General features: G+C 40.3%; 1 protein-coding gene across 11 annotated transcripts in view; it reads right to left on the reverse strand.

Annotated features, from left to right (window-relative positions):
* Window positions 1-1653: 1653 nt before the first annotated feature.
* Window positions 1654-18892, reverse strand: part of GOLGA4 (golgin A4) — an 80586-nt gene continuing 63347 nt past the window's right edge. For 8 of the 11 annotated variants that reach the window (XM_084857961.1, XM_084857959.1, XM_084857957.1 and 5 more), the window contains 2 exons: window positions 17422-17525; window positions 9175-9402 (listed from right to left, as the gene is read on the reverse strand). In XM_084857961.1, the coding sequence (XP_084714087.1) occupies window positions 9256-9402; window positions 17422-17525 (251 nt within the window). In that variant the 3' untranslated portion in view covers window positions 9175-9255. Of the gene's footprint in view, window positions 2373-7609; window positions 7675-9174; window positions 9403-17421; window positions 17526-18892 lie in introns of those variants that run through there. The other 3 variants (XM_084857960.1, XM_084857955.1, XM_084857956.1) reach the window with 2 other exon arrangements.

The following is an 18892-nucleotide window of genomic DNA, read 5'->3' on the forward strand; positions in this document are numbered from 1 at the left end:
AAAGAACATAACTCATTCAGTATCACATGCATGGGGGTGATGTCTACTGATATATTAGCCAATTTTTCTGTAGGCTGGGTTTTTCCATATATAAACACACACAAAAGCCCCAGAGAGGGAGAGTTGCTTTTAGGAGACCCACTAAAAACACCTCAGAAAGTAGAATGCATTTTAATATGTATTATCTTAACCACCACTTTTGGTGCACACAAGGACTTGTGTAGATGGGTCAGAGGTTCTCCTGGGTCTCCTCCAACTGCCAACAGCAGCTCCTTCTGAAGTCCTGAAGCTGTGTTCAGTGTTTTCCAGTTTTGATATTAAATGGGAGCTAGTAGTTTTGGTAGAACTATCCCCCTAAAATACTTTCAGAGCAGTCCTAACCCCCAGATCTGCTGGCTGGAGGGGGTTGGGATGGGGCGGAGGAGTTATGCTGGCGGAGGGGGATGTATGGACATCTGCCATGGGGGACCCAGTTACGCCTGTGGAACTTACTGCGGGCAGAGACCCACCACTGGTTGGGTTGCCACTGGCAGTAGCTGGCATTAGGCCTTGAAACGGGATGTTGCGGGGGTGGGGCAGGGACGGGACAGAGGCAGCCTTGGATCCACTGGATCCAAAGGCCCTTCGTTTGCCAGAAAGGCCCTAGGATTCCAGGGCTACTCTACACCAGAGTATTTCCCTGTTGCAATTAAGGGTGGAATTTTTTTAAAAGACACAGAATTGAGCAGGAGAGGGAAAGCAAGAATAACCCCCGGTCAGTGTGAAGTGGGAGGTTTTTGGACGTGGCAGATCTGCCACTTAGCATTCTCCCAGTCCATTATGACTGCACTGTTAGATTGCTTGGTCAACTTCTTTAGTTGCCATGAACTAAAGAACATGTTCAGTGCCATGGTTGTTCAAACATGATGCTTAAATACTTGCTGCTGATAATCTTCTGTCCTAAAAAAAGGATAATCTTCTGTCCTTCATATCTTCTAACCAGAAATAAATTTCACATTCTTCAAACAACATTGCTTTTGGAGGATGGGACAGAGTTCTATCTTCATTCCAATGGGTTTGCATTGATTATACACTTTTCCCACATAACTCAGGAAGGGCTCAACCATGAGGTCATCTCTGAATAGATGTTAGTATTGCTTTTCCACTTCAGTGTGCTTTCATTGTCTACAGATCCCACACTGAAAATATTTTTGGTGTAAAAAACAAGCTATATTCAGTTCCCTGGATGTTCATCTATCTTTACAGAACTTGCTGTGAGAAGAAAACCATAATTTTGGAAATTCAATAGTTTTGTTCATGTATGTCTGTTTTAAGGTTGATAGCTGTCCTTTCAAATTATTTATCTAGCAAGAACCTGTGGTTAGCACAGAGTTTTCATGAGACTCTACAACTGTATTCTAATAGCCCTAAGAGCAAACTACTGCTCCAACTTATGACTGACATTCTTCTTTAACATGCCTTTTCTGCTGCTCTATTAGGCCATAAAGCTACCCAGATTCACACCAGCAAAAAGCATCACTAGTTTCCTATTATACATGTTTCAGAAGCAGGATCTGAGGCCTTGGGAGCAGTTCACTTACCATCTTGCAAAAGATTAAGATGATTATTAGTCAATAACTCTGGCTATTAACAAACACATCAGGCTGCAGCATTGTACAGTAAATAGAAGTTTTATTTTCTCCCAGCTCTGCAAGATTAGCACTGCCAACAGTCAGAGATCAGCTTATGATACAATTAGGTAGTAAGTATTTACAATTTACAGGAGTGTAAATTTATTCCCCACAAAATATAAGTACAAAAGCTGGAATAAACAAATGAGGTACTGCAATGTGGATTCATTATAAGCAAAAAGCTTAAAGTAAATAGCCTTCACCAAACAATCAACAGATCAAATTGGGAGAGGGGAAAAGAGTCAACAGTGGCTTAACTTATTGGGAAAATCACCTAAAGTGTATTGCACAATTATTTCAGACCAAAAACTGCAATAAAATAAATAGGACAGTCAAACCATTAATTCTTATAGAGATATCCTGTGAAATTTGTATATTGCAGTGAGGCAAAGCATTTCAATTTCTTTTCTCTTAAAAAAATTCCCTCTAGAACAAAAGAGAAAACAGTGTCCAAATTAAGCACTCATCACCAGATAAACACTCTTTCCACGAGGCAGTTGATTAACTATATTCATGGCCCCAGCAGCCCAACCCATCAGTGTTCTTTGTTTTGCTCCTTTTATGTGGGACCGTAAATAGTAGTTCTTCTCTAGTCCATTCTCCAGTGAGCTAATATGGAGATATGATAAGATTTCAAAGCAGTGTCTTCTGCTACAAAGTGCATGTGCCACAAGTTCTTCAAGAAGACGATCGTAACCAGGACTGGAAGGGGAGAGTAGAGGAAAAGAGAAGTAAAATTTAAGTAAAAGTAAACCAAACTATTTTTCCTTCAAGACAGATATGCTAATACTTCAACAGGAAAGTTAGGAATCAATGGCCTATTATAATTACTACAGAAAATAGTATGTATTGAAATAATCCTGAATCAGGAATCAGTACCACATTCTAGGATGCTGTGAAAATGTTATTTACTTAAAGTTAGCTTAATATAGCTAAATTACTAGATTACACAAATGACCAGATTTTAAGAAGTGGGGTAAATCCGTAGCTCCTAGGCCAGAATACAACACACTTCTTCCCTCAAATCAAACAGTGTAGAAATGATGGTGATGAAACAAATTTCTTCAGTATTCAAAGGAGGACATCTCAGCTTGGCAATGAAGTTAGAATCCCTTTCTTCACAATTTCAGTGGTCTAAAAGATCTCAACAGGAATTATATAGTACTATATCAGGATTTTCCAGACTAGGATTCAAGAACACCAGTTGGAGGAGTAGGTGACACAATCTATGGGTGGAACAAGCACAATGTCGTAATAGAAAGACAGCAAAGGTATTGGCATGGCAGCAGGCACTGAAGGATATGGAATGGTCTAGCCATTATTATGGATTCAGGGGGTCGCACAGCATACTTATCTATTGAAATGTCTACGCTTTTTATCCTAAGACAGCCCTCTGGAGGTTTGACAGTACTAGTTGCCTTAAGGCTGAATGAGGAATGTTAGCCCCTGACATCTTCCAAGTGTTTAATGTTATCCCAACTCAGATGTTATCATATCAAATGTATGTTGTTGTTGTTCTTCAGTCGTTGAAGTCGTATCCGACTCTTCGTGATCCCATGGACCATAGCATGCCAGGCCTTCCTGTCCTCCGCTCTCTCCTGGAGTGTGCTCAAATTCATATTCATATAAAGTGTATGTATTGCTCCTATACCCCTTCATGGATCACTGCCTTGTTGTGGCGAAGGGGCTTGCGTAACTCAGTGAAGCCATAAGCTATGCTGTGCAGGGCCACCCAAGACGGACAGGTCATGGCAGAGAGTTCTGACAAAATGTGGTCCACTGGAGAAGGAAATGGCAACCCACTCCAGTATTCTTGCCAAGAAAACCCCATGGAACGTATCACAAGGCTAAAAGATATGACGCCGGAAAATGAGCCCCTCAGGTCGGAAGGTGTCCAATATGCTACTGGGGAAGAGCAGAGGGTATTTCCAAGTAGCGCCAGAAAGAGTGAAGCGGCTGGGCCAAACCCGAAAGGACACTCAGCTGTGGATGTGTCTGGTGGTGAAAAGAAAATCCGATGCTGTAAAGAACAATATTGTTTAGGAACCTGGAATGTCAGATCAATGAATCAAGGTAAGCTGGAGGTGGTCAAACATGAGATGGCAAGATTGAACATCGACATCTTGGGAATCAGCGAACTAAAATGGACAGGCATGGGTGAATTTAATTCAGGTGACCATCATATCTACTATTGTGGGCAAGAATCCCTTAGAAGAAATGGAGTAGCACTCATAGTCAACAAAAGGGTGGGAAAAGCAGTACTGGGGTACAATCTTAAAAATGATAGAATGATCTCAGTACAAATCCAAGGCAAACCATTCAACATCACAGTAATTCAAGTCTATGCCCCAACCACTGAGGCCGAAGAAGCTGAGGTTGATCGGTTCTATGAAGACCTACAACACCTTCTAGAACTAACACCAAAAAAAGATGTCCTCTTCATCATAGGGGATTGGAATGCTAAAGTAGGAAGTCAAGAAATCACCGGGATAACAGGCAAGCATGGCCTTGGTGTACAAAATGAAGCAGGACAAAAGCTAATAGAGTTTTGCCAAGACAACATGCTGATCATAGCAAACACTCTTTTCCAACAGCACAAGAGGCGACTCTACACATGGACGTCACCAGATGGTCAATATCGAAATCAGATTGATTATGTCCTTTGCAGCCAAAGATGGAGAAGCTCCATACAGTCAGTCAAAACAAGACCTGGAGCTGACTGTGGCTCAGATCATGAGCTGCTTCTTGCAAAATTTCGGCTTAAATTGAAGAACGTCGGGAAAACCACTAAACCGTTCAGGTATGACCTAAATCATATCCCTGATGAATATACAGTGGAGGTGAGGAATAGATTTCAGGGATTAGACCTGATAGACAGAGTGCCTGAGGAACTATGGATGGAGGTCCGTAACATTGTTCAGGAGGCAGCAACGAAATCCATCCCAAAGAAAAAGAAATGCAAGAAAGCCAAGTGGCTGTCTGATGAGGCTTTACAAGTAGTTCACGAAAGAAGGGAAGCGAAAAGCAAGGGAGAAAGGGGAAGATATACCCAACTGAATGCAGAGTTCCAGAGAATAGCAAGGAGAGACAAGAAGGCCTTCTTAAATGAACAATGCAAAGAAATCGAGGAAAACAACAGAATGGGAAAGACTAGAGATCTCTTCAAGAAAATTGGAGATCTCAAGGGAACGTTTTGTGCAAAGACGGGCATGATAAAGGACAAAGAAGGCAGGGACCTAACAGAAGCAGATGAGATTAAGAAGAGGTGGCAAGAATACACAGAAGAACTATACAGGAAAGATCTGAATGTCCCTGATAGCCATGATAGTGCGGTCACTGAACTTGAGCCGGACATCCTCGAGAGTGAAGTCAAGTGGGCCTTAGGAAGCATTAGTAACAACAAAGCTAGCGGAGATGACAGTATTCCAACCGAGCTATTTAAAACCCTAAAAGATGATGCTGTTAAAGTGCTGCATTCAATATGCCAACAAATCTGGAACACTCAACAGTGGCCACAAGACTGGAAAAGGTCAGTTTACATTCCAATTCCAAAGAAGGGCAACGCCAAAGAGTGTTCAAACTACCGCACCATTGCACTCATTTCACATGCCAGCAAGGTGATGCTCAAAATCCTACAAGCTAGGCTTCAGCAGTATGCGAACCGAGAACTACCGGAAGTACAAGCTGGGTTTCGAAGAGGCAGAGGAACTACAGATCAAATCGCCAACATTCGCTGCATCATGGAGAAAGCAAGAGAATTCCAGAAAAACGTCTATTTCTGCTTCATTGACTACGCTAAAGCCTTTGATTGTGTGGATCACAACAAACTGTGGCAAATTCTTAAAGTGATGGGAGTACCAGACCACCTTACCTGTCTCCTGAGAAACCTGTACGAGGGTCAAGAAGCAACAGTAAAAACCAGACATGGAACAACCGATTGGTTCAAAATTGGGAAAGGAGTACGACGAGGCTGCATATTGTCACCCTGCTTATTTAACTTATATGCAGAGTACATCATGAGAAATGCCGGGTTGGATGAATCAGAGGTCGGAATTAAGATTGCTGGGAGAATTATCAACAACCTCCGATATGCAGACGATACCACCCTAATGGCAGAAAGCGAAGAGGATCTCAAGAGCCTCTTGTTGAGGGTGAAAGAGGAGAGTGCAAAAGCTGGTTTGAAACTCAACATTAAAAAAACGAAGATCATGGCATCTGGCCCCATCACTTCCTGGCATATAGAAGGGGAAGAAATGGAAGCAGTGACAGATTTTACTTTCTTGGGCTCCAAGATCACCGCAGACGGTGACTGTAGCCATGAAATTAAAAGACGCTTGCTCCTTGGGAGGAAAGCTATGGCCAACCTAGACAGCATAGTAAGAAGCAGAGACATCACCTTGCCGACAAAGGTCCGTCTAATCAAAGCTATGGTTTTCCCAGTAGTAATGTATGGCTGTGAGAGCTGGACTATAAGGAAGGCTGAGCGCCGAAGAATTGATGCTTTCGAACTGTGGTGCTGGAGAAGACTCTTACGAGTGCCCTGGACTGCAAGGAGGTCAAATCAGTCCATCCTAAAGGAAATCAACCCTGAGTGCTCATTGGAAGGACAGATAATGAAGCTGAAGCTCCAATATTTTGGCCACCTAATGTGAAGAGAAAACTCCCTGGAAAAGACCCTGATGCTGGGAAAGACTGAAGGCAAAAGGAGAAGGGGACGGCAGAGGATGAGATGGCTAGATAGCATCACGGATGCAATGAATATGAACTTGAGCACGCTCCGGGAGAGAGCGCAGGACAGGAAGGCCTGGCGTGCTATGGTCCATGGGGTCAGGAAGAGTCGGACACGACTGAACGACTGAACAACAACAACATTGCTCCTATAATTTACTTAAGCTAAAGTTTGGGATGAGTTGGATCTTTCTACTGATACTTTAGTAACAAGTTTTCCTACAACTCACTTCTTTTGTAGGCATTTTTGTTGTTTTAATGTTAATTGCAATAGCTAATCAATACAATTTCCATTCATAATAGCTTTATAGAATCTTGAGTAATTTCCCACCATGCTATTATTATAAATGTGTTGAAACGTGTTGTTACTTTAAGTCTACGGTCAAAGACGTTTGTACTCTGTAGCACGGAAACCTAAATGCATGTTTCTTTGCTTTTGTATTCTGTAATCTAATTTAAATAAGCTAATATTTAAAAAATGAGGTACAGCATAGTCTAAATTAATTTGCAAGCTTTATTCTAAGCTACTCTTTGAATTCTGAACAACATGGAATTATCTGGGAAGTAATGGCAGAAGGCAACATGAGGAGAGCAGGGTATGTAAAGGAGAGCAGGGTAAAATACAGAGCATAAACATCCCACTTCTATAACACTGAGGCTTTCTGCAAACAACTTCCTGCACCTTTGCAGAATCCCTCCAAAACAATGAGGACTATAAACTTGCTTTCTTGATTTTCATGAACCCAGTCCTGTGCCAGTATATTTACGTAACTAAAAGCCAATCTACATATGACATGGGAAATCTGAAACTGGATCTCTTTGCCTCTTTTTCTTTGGGTTAAAGCAGTCATAGGAGGGGGATAACATGCTGGGATTCAATCCTTTCCCATTGAGCCATTTCCCTGACTTGAATTTTCCCTGCCCAAAGCTTGTATTAGCCATTGGGGGGGGGGGGTCACTATGAGTACCTCTTGTTTTCCCCTTCTGTGGCTAATAGCAGCTTTGATTGGGGAACCCTGAGTTGCAGAAACAATGAAGGGGAAAGCTAATCTTCCATAGTGCCTCAGCCTGAATCCAAATTGGGGGGCTATGCAAAGCAAGTACAGTAAGAACAAATGTTCAGCAAGCTTGTTAGTGTAAAGGATACCTTATTACTACTTTTAGCAAAGAGAAGAAAAAACAAATATTATTAAGTATTAGACAACACTCACCCACATGCTAACTAAAGCACTGATTGATGATTTATTCAGAAGATACCACTGCGAGGTGAGGTGAACTACAAAGCCAGGAAAAGAACAGCTTATTGGGTTACTGTGTTACTAAAAGCAAATGTGCATTTAGAAGTGTTACACATCTATTTCCACTGTGGCTTGTGGCCATAGCAAATGTAATGCCCATGATTAACTATGGCACTTCTATGTTCTGTACAGGACGTGGCATAGTGCTGAGGTTAAACAAGTATTGCAACAGGTTGATAGCAATCTCAGGCACTGCTCCCCAGGGTAGATCAGAGACAAGTGCCGCCTATTTCATGCAATGCAGATGCAGAGTGCTTGAGCCTGCACAAATAGACTAGTTTTTAGTAAAGGAAGCCTTACAGTTGTTCTTTGCCTCTCATTCCTTCTGGTAATTCACATCTACTAATCCTCTACTAAGGATGCTAGTATTCAAAAACCGTCTGAGGCATGGATGCATTCTGCTTTATTTTGATGAACACAAATCAAATACTGGGCCCGATATCTTATTCCTGCCATTTCATCTAACATTTGCATGCAAAATTAAACAGGATTAACATCAGTACCCCGCATCTGTTTAAGTGTGACAGAAAAGCACATCAGAAGGATTAGTATGCATTAAAGCGGGATAGTTTTTAGATAAAGTAGCCAAAGAGGAAAATGAACTGATATCAACATTTCATTTTTAAACAGAATATGCATGTATTATCCTGAAATTTCATCACAAAATATACAGTGCCACCACTCACATAGTTTTCCAATAAAGTTGTAGTACAGGCTTTTGAAAGTACTGTTATGGAATTTTAAACCCCTTTAGCATCCTCTACCATCTATCTCCAAAATAGCAACCACCGTAATCGTCTTTAAATGGTACTCAAGCACAGCCTTAGATCAAACCTATGGTAGCCCCAAAGTTGAAACCTTTCAAAATGTGAGCTGGCAGAAAATCAAGTTCATTATTTCCCATCATGTTTAACTTCTGTTTATACTGTGAAGGAAAAATGAAGGGAAAGGGAGAAACTGCATTGAACTGCTCTGCTCTAGATCAATGAATTTAGTGAGCAAACCCAGACAGCATCCTCATCTCTGTATAGCAAAGAGAAGCGATGTGCAGAGAGAGAAAGGTTTTAAAGTCATGAGCCACATTTCATGTGCCCAAGATCCATGCATACATCTTGGTTTTATTGGACAGATTTTCTCATCAGCAGCTTCTCCTGCTGAACCTGGTAATTTCATGGGCATTCATCCCCTTCCTAAACTGAGATCAATCCTTTATTTTTTATTAGATTCTTTAACTGATAAGCATTTACTTGTCAACTTTAAAGTTCCTAAAGTGGCACGTTAACTAGGCGTTGTATAGAGGAGGATTTTCTCCACATTAATGATGAAGTTACATAGGCTTCTTCTGACTTTTAGGCCAAGTGCAAGACAGAGAAATCAAAGCTTTATCTTTGGCAGATTTGTCACCATATTCAGTAGTGCCCAGTATCCACTAGCATTAATGTTCTCATGGTTATCATTAGTAGAGCTTTCCTGTCCTGCCCTTACTCACCAAACTAATTTTCCAATATAAAATCCTTCTGGGAAAATGGGGGGATGACTGACACTCAAAGGGCTTTTACTTAAATAAGAGTAGACACAAATGAAAATCCACTTTTGTTTCGTTTCTTATAATGGCTTACCTGTGTCCGTGCATCTTCTCGTTCTAATATCTTATGTGCTTGGTCAGCAGGGAATTTTAGCACTGTAGTTATAACCTTTGCCATTGTCTAAAGAAGAAGTGAACAAAGTAACTGGGATGACAAAAGTCTGAGCTGACAGACAGCACTTTCAACTTCATGGATTTATCAAAGCAGTGCATTTTATTTTTAGTAGTGAGTATGATAAAAAAGTTATATGTACACATTTCATTTCTCATTCCATTTTATGGGAATCAAGATTATCAAACTTATTCACTTTATAGTACCACAAATATTACATTACCACTAAACAATTCAAACTCCACAGACACTTCTAATTCTAACAAGTCATTAATAATAGGTCTGTCTTACTCAAATCACAACAATATACATTTTCAGTCACTTGAAAATATGCTTTCGCTAGCCCGTCTATACTCAAAACTCATTTTTTCTTGTATAAAACCTAGACAGGTCAGTAGTTCATTAAAGATATACCACAGACATTTGTCAAAAAACTCGTGGAAATGGTATGGTATTCCAGAACAAAATATTATTTTCTACCAGTGCATCATTTACCTCCAAAGGACCTCTAAAGAAAAAGGATGCTGGGAGCCAGGGAAAAGATAGATCTATGGACATTGCATCATCTTTTGTACAGGAGTAGATAAGAGCAATGCTGGCAGAATAGATAATATGAATAAAAGGATGGGAAAGGGAAGGTACAATAGCACAACTGTTGCCACATGCAACCATTCAGGTTGTATGTGGTTCACGTTAATAATAATACTTAAAATCTGCCAGCATATATTTTATTGTTCCATAAATTGCAGTGATTAAACGTATCCTTTTCAACATAGAATTGTTTCTGATTATATCAACTGCCAGTCCCATCATGGAGAGATTGTAAGTGTGAAGTATAAGCAGGATTTAATTATGGCATTTATTTGTCTGAGAATGGTATGGCAAAGTGCCATATTGTGGAATTCAGAAAAAGTTAGCCATTACACAACAGGCTTTCAGTGTTCATACTAAAAGAATGTTACTGTTCCCCGGGAAAAAATATTTTGGTAAATTGCCCTTCACATTCAGTATCTGTTTACAAAGAAGACAGAACAGGTCTGAAAACACAGGTGATATAAAATACTATGACATGAACCATAATATGTCAGATTTTGACAAGCATTCATTTTGAAATTATGGAGCCTTCCTCAGCCAAGACTTCTGCACATTTCTGAACACAGGACTTTAAGAAAGCCTTGCAATGACCCCTTGTCTGCTCACTGGGGCATGTGAAAACTGCTTTCAGGAAACCTACTCAGGTGGTATCCATCCCCAATATACATTTATGTATATTGTACTTATTTGTACAAACGGTGGTTAAGATGCTGAACTGCAGACTGGAAGGTCGGCAGGTCAGCAGTTCGAGACCCGAGTGCTGTGTGACGGAGTGAGCTCCCGTCTTCAGTCCCAGCTTCTGCCAACCTAGCAGTTCGAAAGCAAGAAATTGCAAGTAGATAAATAGGTACCGCCTTGGAGGGAAAGGTAACAGCGTTCCGTGCACCTCGGTGTTCAGTCATGCCGGCCACATGACCACGGAAGCGTCTTCGATGAGCACCGCACCCCAGAGTCGGACACGACTGGTTGGGGACACCTTTACCTTTTTACTTATCTGTTCTGATCTTTGCTCTACTACATGCTAATGAAGATGATAAGCGGGGACTCATTTGCATAGAGCCTATCCTCCCATACCAGCCGGCAGGTGCCCTAAGATCTGACTGAGATGCTCTTTTCTACATACCCAATCTGGTAGTGGCTTGGGTGATGGGGACAAGGGAGAGCTTTCGCTGGGAATGGCCACAGCTCAGAGGTAGAGCAGCTGCTTTGCAGGCAGAAGGTCCTGTGTTCAATCCCCAGCATCTCCAGGTGGAGCTGGAAAAACCCCTGCCTGAAATCCCGGAGTTCTGCTGCCAGTCAATGTCGACAATACTGGGTTAGGTGGACCTATGATCTGACTCAGTGTAAGGCAGCTTCCTATGTTCCTGTGGCTGCACCTAAACTGTGGAACTCGTTGTCCCAGGAGGCTTTGTTGGCCCCCCTTTTGACAGTGTTTTATTGTATGGCAAAACCCTTTCTGTTTAGGCAGGTTATTGTTTTATTGAACAAATACATTTTTATCTGATGCCCCTGTTTTATTTGCTGTACTGGTCTGTTTTTATTATACTGCATTATTTTTTTAAATGTACTTTATGGTTGGTTTTAATTGTTGTTAGCCATTTTGAAAGGTGCATAAGCACCAGAACGGTAAGACATAATTTTTTGCAGAAATAAAAATAAATATTGGTCTGGTAAGAGTTCTCTGCTGTGGGTTCCTTACAGAGAAGGACGTTGATGTGTAGCAAAAGGACGTGGCGGCAGCAACTATAAAAGAACAGTACCTTGGACAATAGTTCCTTCCCATATATGCATGTCTATCGAGGATGTAACTACAGCGTCTGGAACAGCATTTGGATAACTGATACATCAAAATAACTGCATCTGTGAATTGTTTCTCAATTACACATTTAAATAGAATTTAGGAGTTCTCAAAGTATATTTTTTCCACTTTATATTTTATCCAACAAAAATTAGTCATGACTAAAGCCCAGGCTTTCATTAAACATGACTAAGTCGCAATCTATTGCTTTCAAAGAGACATGCAACCTGATCCTATGGATGTATACCTAAAAGTAAGTCCTTATATCAATGAGACCTTCTCTCAAATAAGTGTGTACAGGTTTGCAGCTGTAATTTTGCTGGACTGTGCCCAGTAATTTTGCCACATTAATGCTGATATTTATGGCTGAAACTAATCTCAGTTATTTTACCTGCTGCAGTCAGCAGATTCCATTTCCATTCCCACCAACGTTTGGGAACCATTTAGATTTTGAAAGATCAGACAGAAGACAGAATGAAGAATCCACACCAGAATTTTACACAACAGTGTTATGTAAATGCCTACCTTGAAAGACTGACTTAACATACTGGTATACATAATTTAAATAATACTTGTGCTTTTCATAATAATCTGTGTTAGCTTTATAATATTAATATGCCAGCTATGTTTAAAACAATGCTGAGTATAGGTTCCAAACGAAAATGAATTTCCATGCCTTATGTCTTTAATGTTTCATAAATAGTTTGCTACAACAGTCCAGATAAAGCTAGTATTTACTAGTTGCTAGATAGCGACCCTGTTCAAATGCACACTGGGGAAGGGTGGTTGGGCTAACCATGCTGCGGGGTGGTTAGCACTAACCTCTGCGAGAGCCCCTACCACACGTGCAGCTAACCATGGTCCAATCACTCGTCATGCAGCCCAGCAGCCTCTGCGGCTCACACAGCCATTATAGGAGCAGCACTGCTGATGGCTATTGGTGGCCATTTTCGTCTTTCTTTCTGCTTCCGCTACAAAAATAAGCAAAACAAATATAAAATTGCATAAAATTGCCATATCGCTAAAATGTGCACTTGCGCAAAATTGCTACATCGCATTAGCGTTTTTGTGCAAATGCACACTTTAGCAATATAGCAATTTTGCGCATTTTAGCAATATGGCAATTTTGTGCAATTTTCTGCCGTTTTTATTTAATTTTTGCTTATTTTTGTAACAGAAGCAGAAAAGAAGAAGAAAAATGGCTGCCAATGGCCATCAGCAGCACCTCTCTTGTAATGGCCATTTTCAGCTGCTCTTACTGCAGAGCTCTATGGTAGTGTTCCATTAACCATGGAGGCCTATTCAGATATCATGCTAAACCACGTTGCAGCAGATGGTTAGTGATTGTGGTTTGTGCGTAGTTAATAAATCACCATGGTTGAATAAATCATCCCGTTCAGACATCAAGCTAAGCGACCATGGTTAGCTCAAAAATGCTAACCATCATGGTTTAGCATGACATCTGAACAGGGTAATTGAAAACAAGTTCAACTTAAAAGTAACACTCTCTAACATTCCTTCTGATTGCTATTTCTTGCAAGGAGAACAAAGAAACAGTAAGAAATATATAGTAAACAATTTCATGAGCTTGAATTTGTCAATAACTCTGCTATATGGTCTGGGGGGTGGGCACTGATGGCCCAGTTTATGAAAAAACCTACTGTATGCAATCAGAACCCCAGAAAAACTAAAAAAAAAAAATCTGATGACTGTACAATGTCACTGCATCATTTGTTATCCAGATGAACAATTAAATATATGATTTCAACTCCCTGCCAATGTTAAACAATAAAAATGATTCACAGTGGAAAAATTGGTGCAAGGGTGCTCAGATGAGCTTTGTGTACATTAGTTATCATGGATGATGTAGTAAGAAAAGGAACAAAAGACTGAGATCGTGATCCCTGTCATTTTAGTACTATAATCCAGACATAAGAGACAGCCAGACACAACACAGACTGATATTCTAATTCCTCACAGACACTTCTCTGTCTAATGGAGCCATGTATAAATATCTACACAGATATCTGTCCTCTGAATTTTGTAAGCTTTGGGATTTCAGTATACCTAATAAGAAATAATTCAGACAAAAAAGATAAAGAACGTGTATACATTAGTGTGCTACAGATCAAGGACTGCTTTTGTGCAACCCTAATTACAAATCAACAACACATCCAGCAGCAATACTAATTATCACATGCATCCAATACCTTTCTAGCTGGAAAGTCTGCTACTTGGTCTTCATACGCACATATGAAAAATGGTGGCTTTGGAACTATCACAAGATGTTTGAATCAAACCTGCTTTAAGCAATTTTAATAAATAGAGACCTTAAAATATGAGAAAGATTAGCTGGGATTCTGTACAATGGCTATGGAAATGTAAACTGGAGCTCAGCTAAATTTTTGAAATCTATATAAAAAACAAAAGCACATGCTGTAGATATACTGTGGGAGGAGGCAAGTAATCCTAACTTTTGTTTTTGTTCCTTTAGGGGTGACAGGTAAGTGATTTCCAAGATAATGTGGCTAATTCTGGTGAAAATGTCAACATGCATACAACCGCATTCCTGTAATGGCAATAATTCTCTCCAGGTGAGCTTGCAACCACTAGTTGTGCTGCTGGTGGCCCCAGGAAAGAAGATCTTGGTGCCTCAAAAGACATATGGCACACCTCTTTCTTCTTCAATTCATGCTGAGGCAAAATGTAGTGTTAGCTTTTTTTCCACTATTCATTATTTCTCCCAGATGTCTGGCCTGGCTAGGGAAAGATAGCAGCAAACACAAATAATTTGTGACTGGAAATTGGGACTTGCTGAAAGATACAGTGGAAGGATTGAAGCTGTGGCCACAGAGATCCAAGGATAGCTCAAAGTTAGAAGTTTGAACTGCAGGGAAGATGGTCTGGCATCTCACTTGGAAAGGGATGGTGGAGGGAAGGAGCTATAGCTCCATGGATGGGCGGTAATGGAATACGGCTGAGAAAATAGGGAAGAATGAGAGCTATACCACAGAAAGGTTTTTTAAAATGTTCGCATACCCATAATATACAGCCATATATAGTTCTGCTACTTCAGAAATTGAGCAAAATCAAGTCCCAGAAAGTACAGTAAATTAACCTATCGATCTCATTTGTTGTGTCACACTGTCAAAACATCCAATAGTGCTAAATCATTAGGCCTATACCTATTTTCAGAACTGAATGAATAAAATCCATTTTTTTCTGAATAATCTCTGCTAAGTTGTTTCTTCCTACCCACAAATATTTGTAAGCTGTAATTTTGCTCATTAACATGGTGTTCCACATATTCCTTCTCCACTGGCTAAAAATTGGTAAAGAAGCAGATTTATAGTACATCATGAGAAACACCGGGCTGGATGAATCATAGGTCGGAATTAAGATTGCCAGGAGAATGATCAACAACCTCAGATACGCAGATGATACCACCCTAATGGCAGAAAGCGAAGAGGATCTAAAGAGCCTCTTGTTGAGGGTGAAAGTGGAGAGTGCAAAAGCTGGTCTGAAACTCAACATTAAAAAAACTAAGATCATGGCATCTGGCCCCATCACTTCCTGGCATATAGAAGGGGAAGAAATGGAAGCAGTGACAGATTTTACTTTCTTGGGCTCCAAGATCATCACAGACGGTGACTGTAGCCATGAAATTAAAAGACGCTTGCCCCTTGGGAGGAAAGCTATGGCACACCTAGACAGCATAGTTAAGAAGCAGAGACATCACCTTGCCAACAAAGGTTCGTATAATCAAAGCTATGGTTTTCCCAGTAGTAACGTATGGCTGTGAGAGCTGGACTATAAGGAAGGCTGAGCGCCGAAGAATTGATGCTTTCGAACTGTGGTGCTGGAGAAGACTCTTACGAGTGCCCTGGACTGCAAGGAGGTCAAATCAGTCCATCCTAAAGGAAATCAACCCTGACTGCTCATTGGAAGGACAGATACTGAAGCTGAAGCTCAAATATTTTGGCCACCTAATGCAAAGAGAAAACTCACTGGAAAAGCCCCTGATGCTGGGAAAGATTGAAAGCAAAAGGAGAAGGGGACGGCAGAGGATGAGATGGCTAGATAGCATCACTGATGCAATGGATATGAACTTGAGCACACTCCGGGAGAGAGTGGAGGACAGGAAGGCCTGGCGTGCTATGGTCCATGGGGTCACGAAGAGTCGGACACAATTTAACGACTGAACAACAACATACATAACCACCAGTATATGTTCTTTTCTAACATGCCTCCTTATTGCCTCTGGAAATATAATTTGGGGACTGAATGGACTACTTTATCTTATTATTTCTCTAATACCTTTTAATAACTGACCTTTTTTTTTACATGAGAACTTTCCAACGAAATGTGTTCAAATGTTCCCCTTCCCCATCTCCAACACATTAGGGTACATTCTTGCCATTCTCATAGATGCATAGTACTTTGTATGAAATGTTGTATCAAATTTTTGTTAAAGAATTCCCTTGAAGCAATATCCACTAAGAGTTGTTTTAGTTTATTACATATACATACCCAACTTCAAGCGGTCCGGGAGCTATTTACGCCTCCTGGATACCCCCATGGGCCACACCTCCCACCCCAGCACTGAAATTAAAAAAAATAAAATAATGATGTCTAGAATGGGTACAGAGCTAATGTTGACCCTTTTGGTGTTCTGTACAGAGCACAAAAAAGGTAAAAAAAGAGTCAAAATGGCTGCTCCAGATGCCAGGGTTTTTTTATATATGTTTTTACAATTATGGGGGGCCGTTGGGGGGGGCAACAGCAGGGGCTGCATGTCGCCTACCCTGATCTAGCCCAATAATTTTGACACTGACTAGCAATGGCTCTCCAGGGTTTCAGGCAGGATTCTTTCCTAGCCCTACCCGGAGATGCCGGGGATCGAATCTGGGACCCTCTGCATGCAAGGCATGTGCTCTACCACAGAACTACAATCTCCCATAAAATTCCCCCTCAATTCTGTGCATTTTATAATTCCATATACTGACTGACATATATCTAAAACTTTCTGCAGTATCCTGATGCGAAGTGATAGGATTTTTTTTAAAAAAAATCAGAAGCACTTTCATTTTAGCAACTGCCACCTGTCTTAACCATGAAATTGGGAATTTTGTTCATTTATCCTATCCTGTTTTGCTTTTTCTAACATAGACATGAAATTATCTTCTAACAAATAGATGGGTCATTTGAACATTGTATTCCTAGGTAGCATATCCCTCGTTGGTCACATTTACAGCCTGTTAAAAGCATCAACAGCCGTTTTTTAAAAAATCATATGAATCGATAATAACTCTGATTCTACATCACAGCATAATATAATGGTATGTGGGCATTTGGAAACATGAGGATGAATGTTGCATTACATTTGTAATGAGGGTACTCAGCCTAAACAGTCTGAAAACCATTGTAGTAGACCATATCCTCTCCTCACTAAGACTGAAGTCTTGGCTGAAGATCACAATGAAAGTACCCTCTGTGCCCACCATGCTGCATTTATCCAAGTAAGTTGATCTCTGGCTTGTCCTGGAAGAGATTCATAGTACTCCAACCTGTGTAGTTGTTCCATCCTCACAATTATTGTTAACATGATAATTATGTGTCCTGAACGAGAGGGATACCTTTGTCTCACGGCCCATCATATATTCAAACAGCACCTTCCTTAAGTATTCAAACTCTGTTGGTTCCCCAAAGAGAGAGACATCTGAATGGCAAAGGTTCCCATCTGCATAGAGAAAAAGCAGTATTTTATACAGATCTCTTTTTATACAGAAACATACAATCAGGTTAAGCAACTAGATTGTTTGGACACTTATCCCAGCTGACCAAATTATAACAAATTAACAAATGTCAATTAGTTACTGAAGGACCAATCTGGATCCACCAAATTTTATGAATTCCCAGCCTTAGAACATGATCTTCAGTCTGGGCATAAGCTCCTGCTCCACAAAGCCCTACCCTCCAGTGCCTTCAGAATGCAGCACCATGCCCATCTTAGACTATCTTACCTAACTCTTCAGATCTTTGGCTGCTGCTTATGAAACTTGATTCTTTGCTTTCCTGAACCACACTATTCACCTCTGGCTCTTTCAGACAGTTGGCTTCTCCAACCGCAAAATCTGATCATTTGGGAGCCAAACCACAGGGCACCCAGGCACCCTCTGAGTGTGTGTGTGTGTGTGTGTTTACATCAAATGTTTAAGGAAAAAAAGATTTAAAATAGTTACAATATATTAACTAGAATTTTGTATGCGTTTCGTTTGGGACTTCTAATCTAACTTTGTTATGTTTCTTAGCAACTATTTCATTGTTTTCTAATGGCAACCTATATATTTTTTAAATTGCTTCGTATAAGAAATATTAAAATAGAAACATCCTAACTATCCCTCTTAGACCAGACGCTTAAAAACAGAGGTCAAGGGGAAAATAGCTACATTCTTGAAGATTAAGCTATGAATCTTACTTTTCAAATTATGTTCATTTAATAAGCAACATTTTTAAAAGTCTAGGAATAGCTGCTCATTTTACTTTCCTTACTACATGTAGATAATAACCTTAATAACACGCATACACCTGTAAATAAAGCTTGCATTCGGGCAAACATTCCTGGCTGCCACTGGAAATCTTCACTTCCAAAATCAGAAGATTATTCAAACAAAAGTATCCTCCTCCAATCTGAGCCTGGCTCAAGCAGACGTTTCACAGGCCAACTCTCAGTCACATTTATGTTTTGTCTTCTTGCCACTGAAAAAGACATCACTACTCCCAAGATTTTAGGAAGAGATCTAAAATATCTCCTTTTGAATTCTATCCAATTTCTAGAAAAGTTCAAATTACATCTGTATCAAATGTTAGCTATTGGTTATAAAAACTGCCTTTATTCCAGTATTCCTGTGACACCAGGTGTTTTTATATAGATGTGTTTGTGTGTGTGTGTGCATGCGCACACAGACACGCGTGACAAGCATGTTTATAAGTTACATTCCAAAAAGATAGAATTAAACTAAACAAAAAATCATTAAAGCACAAGCCATGATCTGTATCATCAGGATGACTACATTACTACAATGCATAATGATATACTGCTTTGAA

This window comes from Heloderma suspectum, chromosome 5, assembly GCF_057233095.1.
Source record: "Heloderma suspectum isolate Gila_16-S chromosome 5, 16-S_ref, whole genome shotgun sequence".
In the NCBI taxonomy this organism is placed as follows: Eukaryota; Metazoa; Chordata; class Lepidosauria; order Squamata; family Helodermatidae; genus Heloderma; species Heloderma suspectum.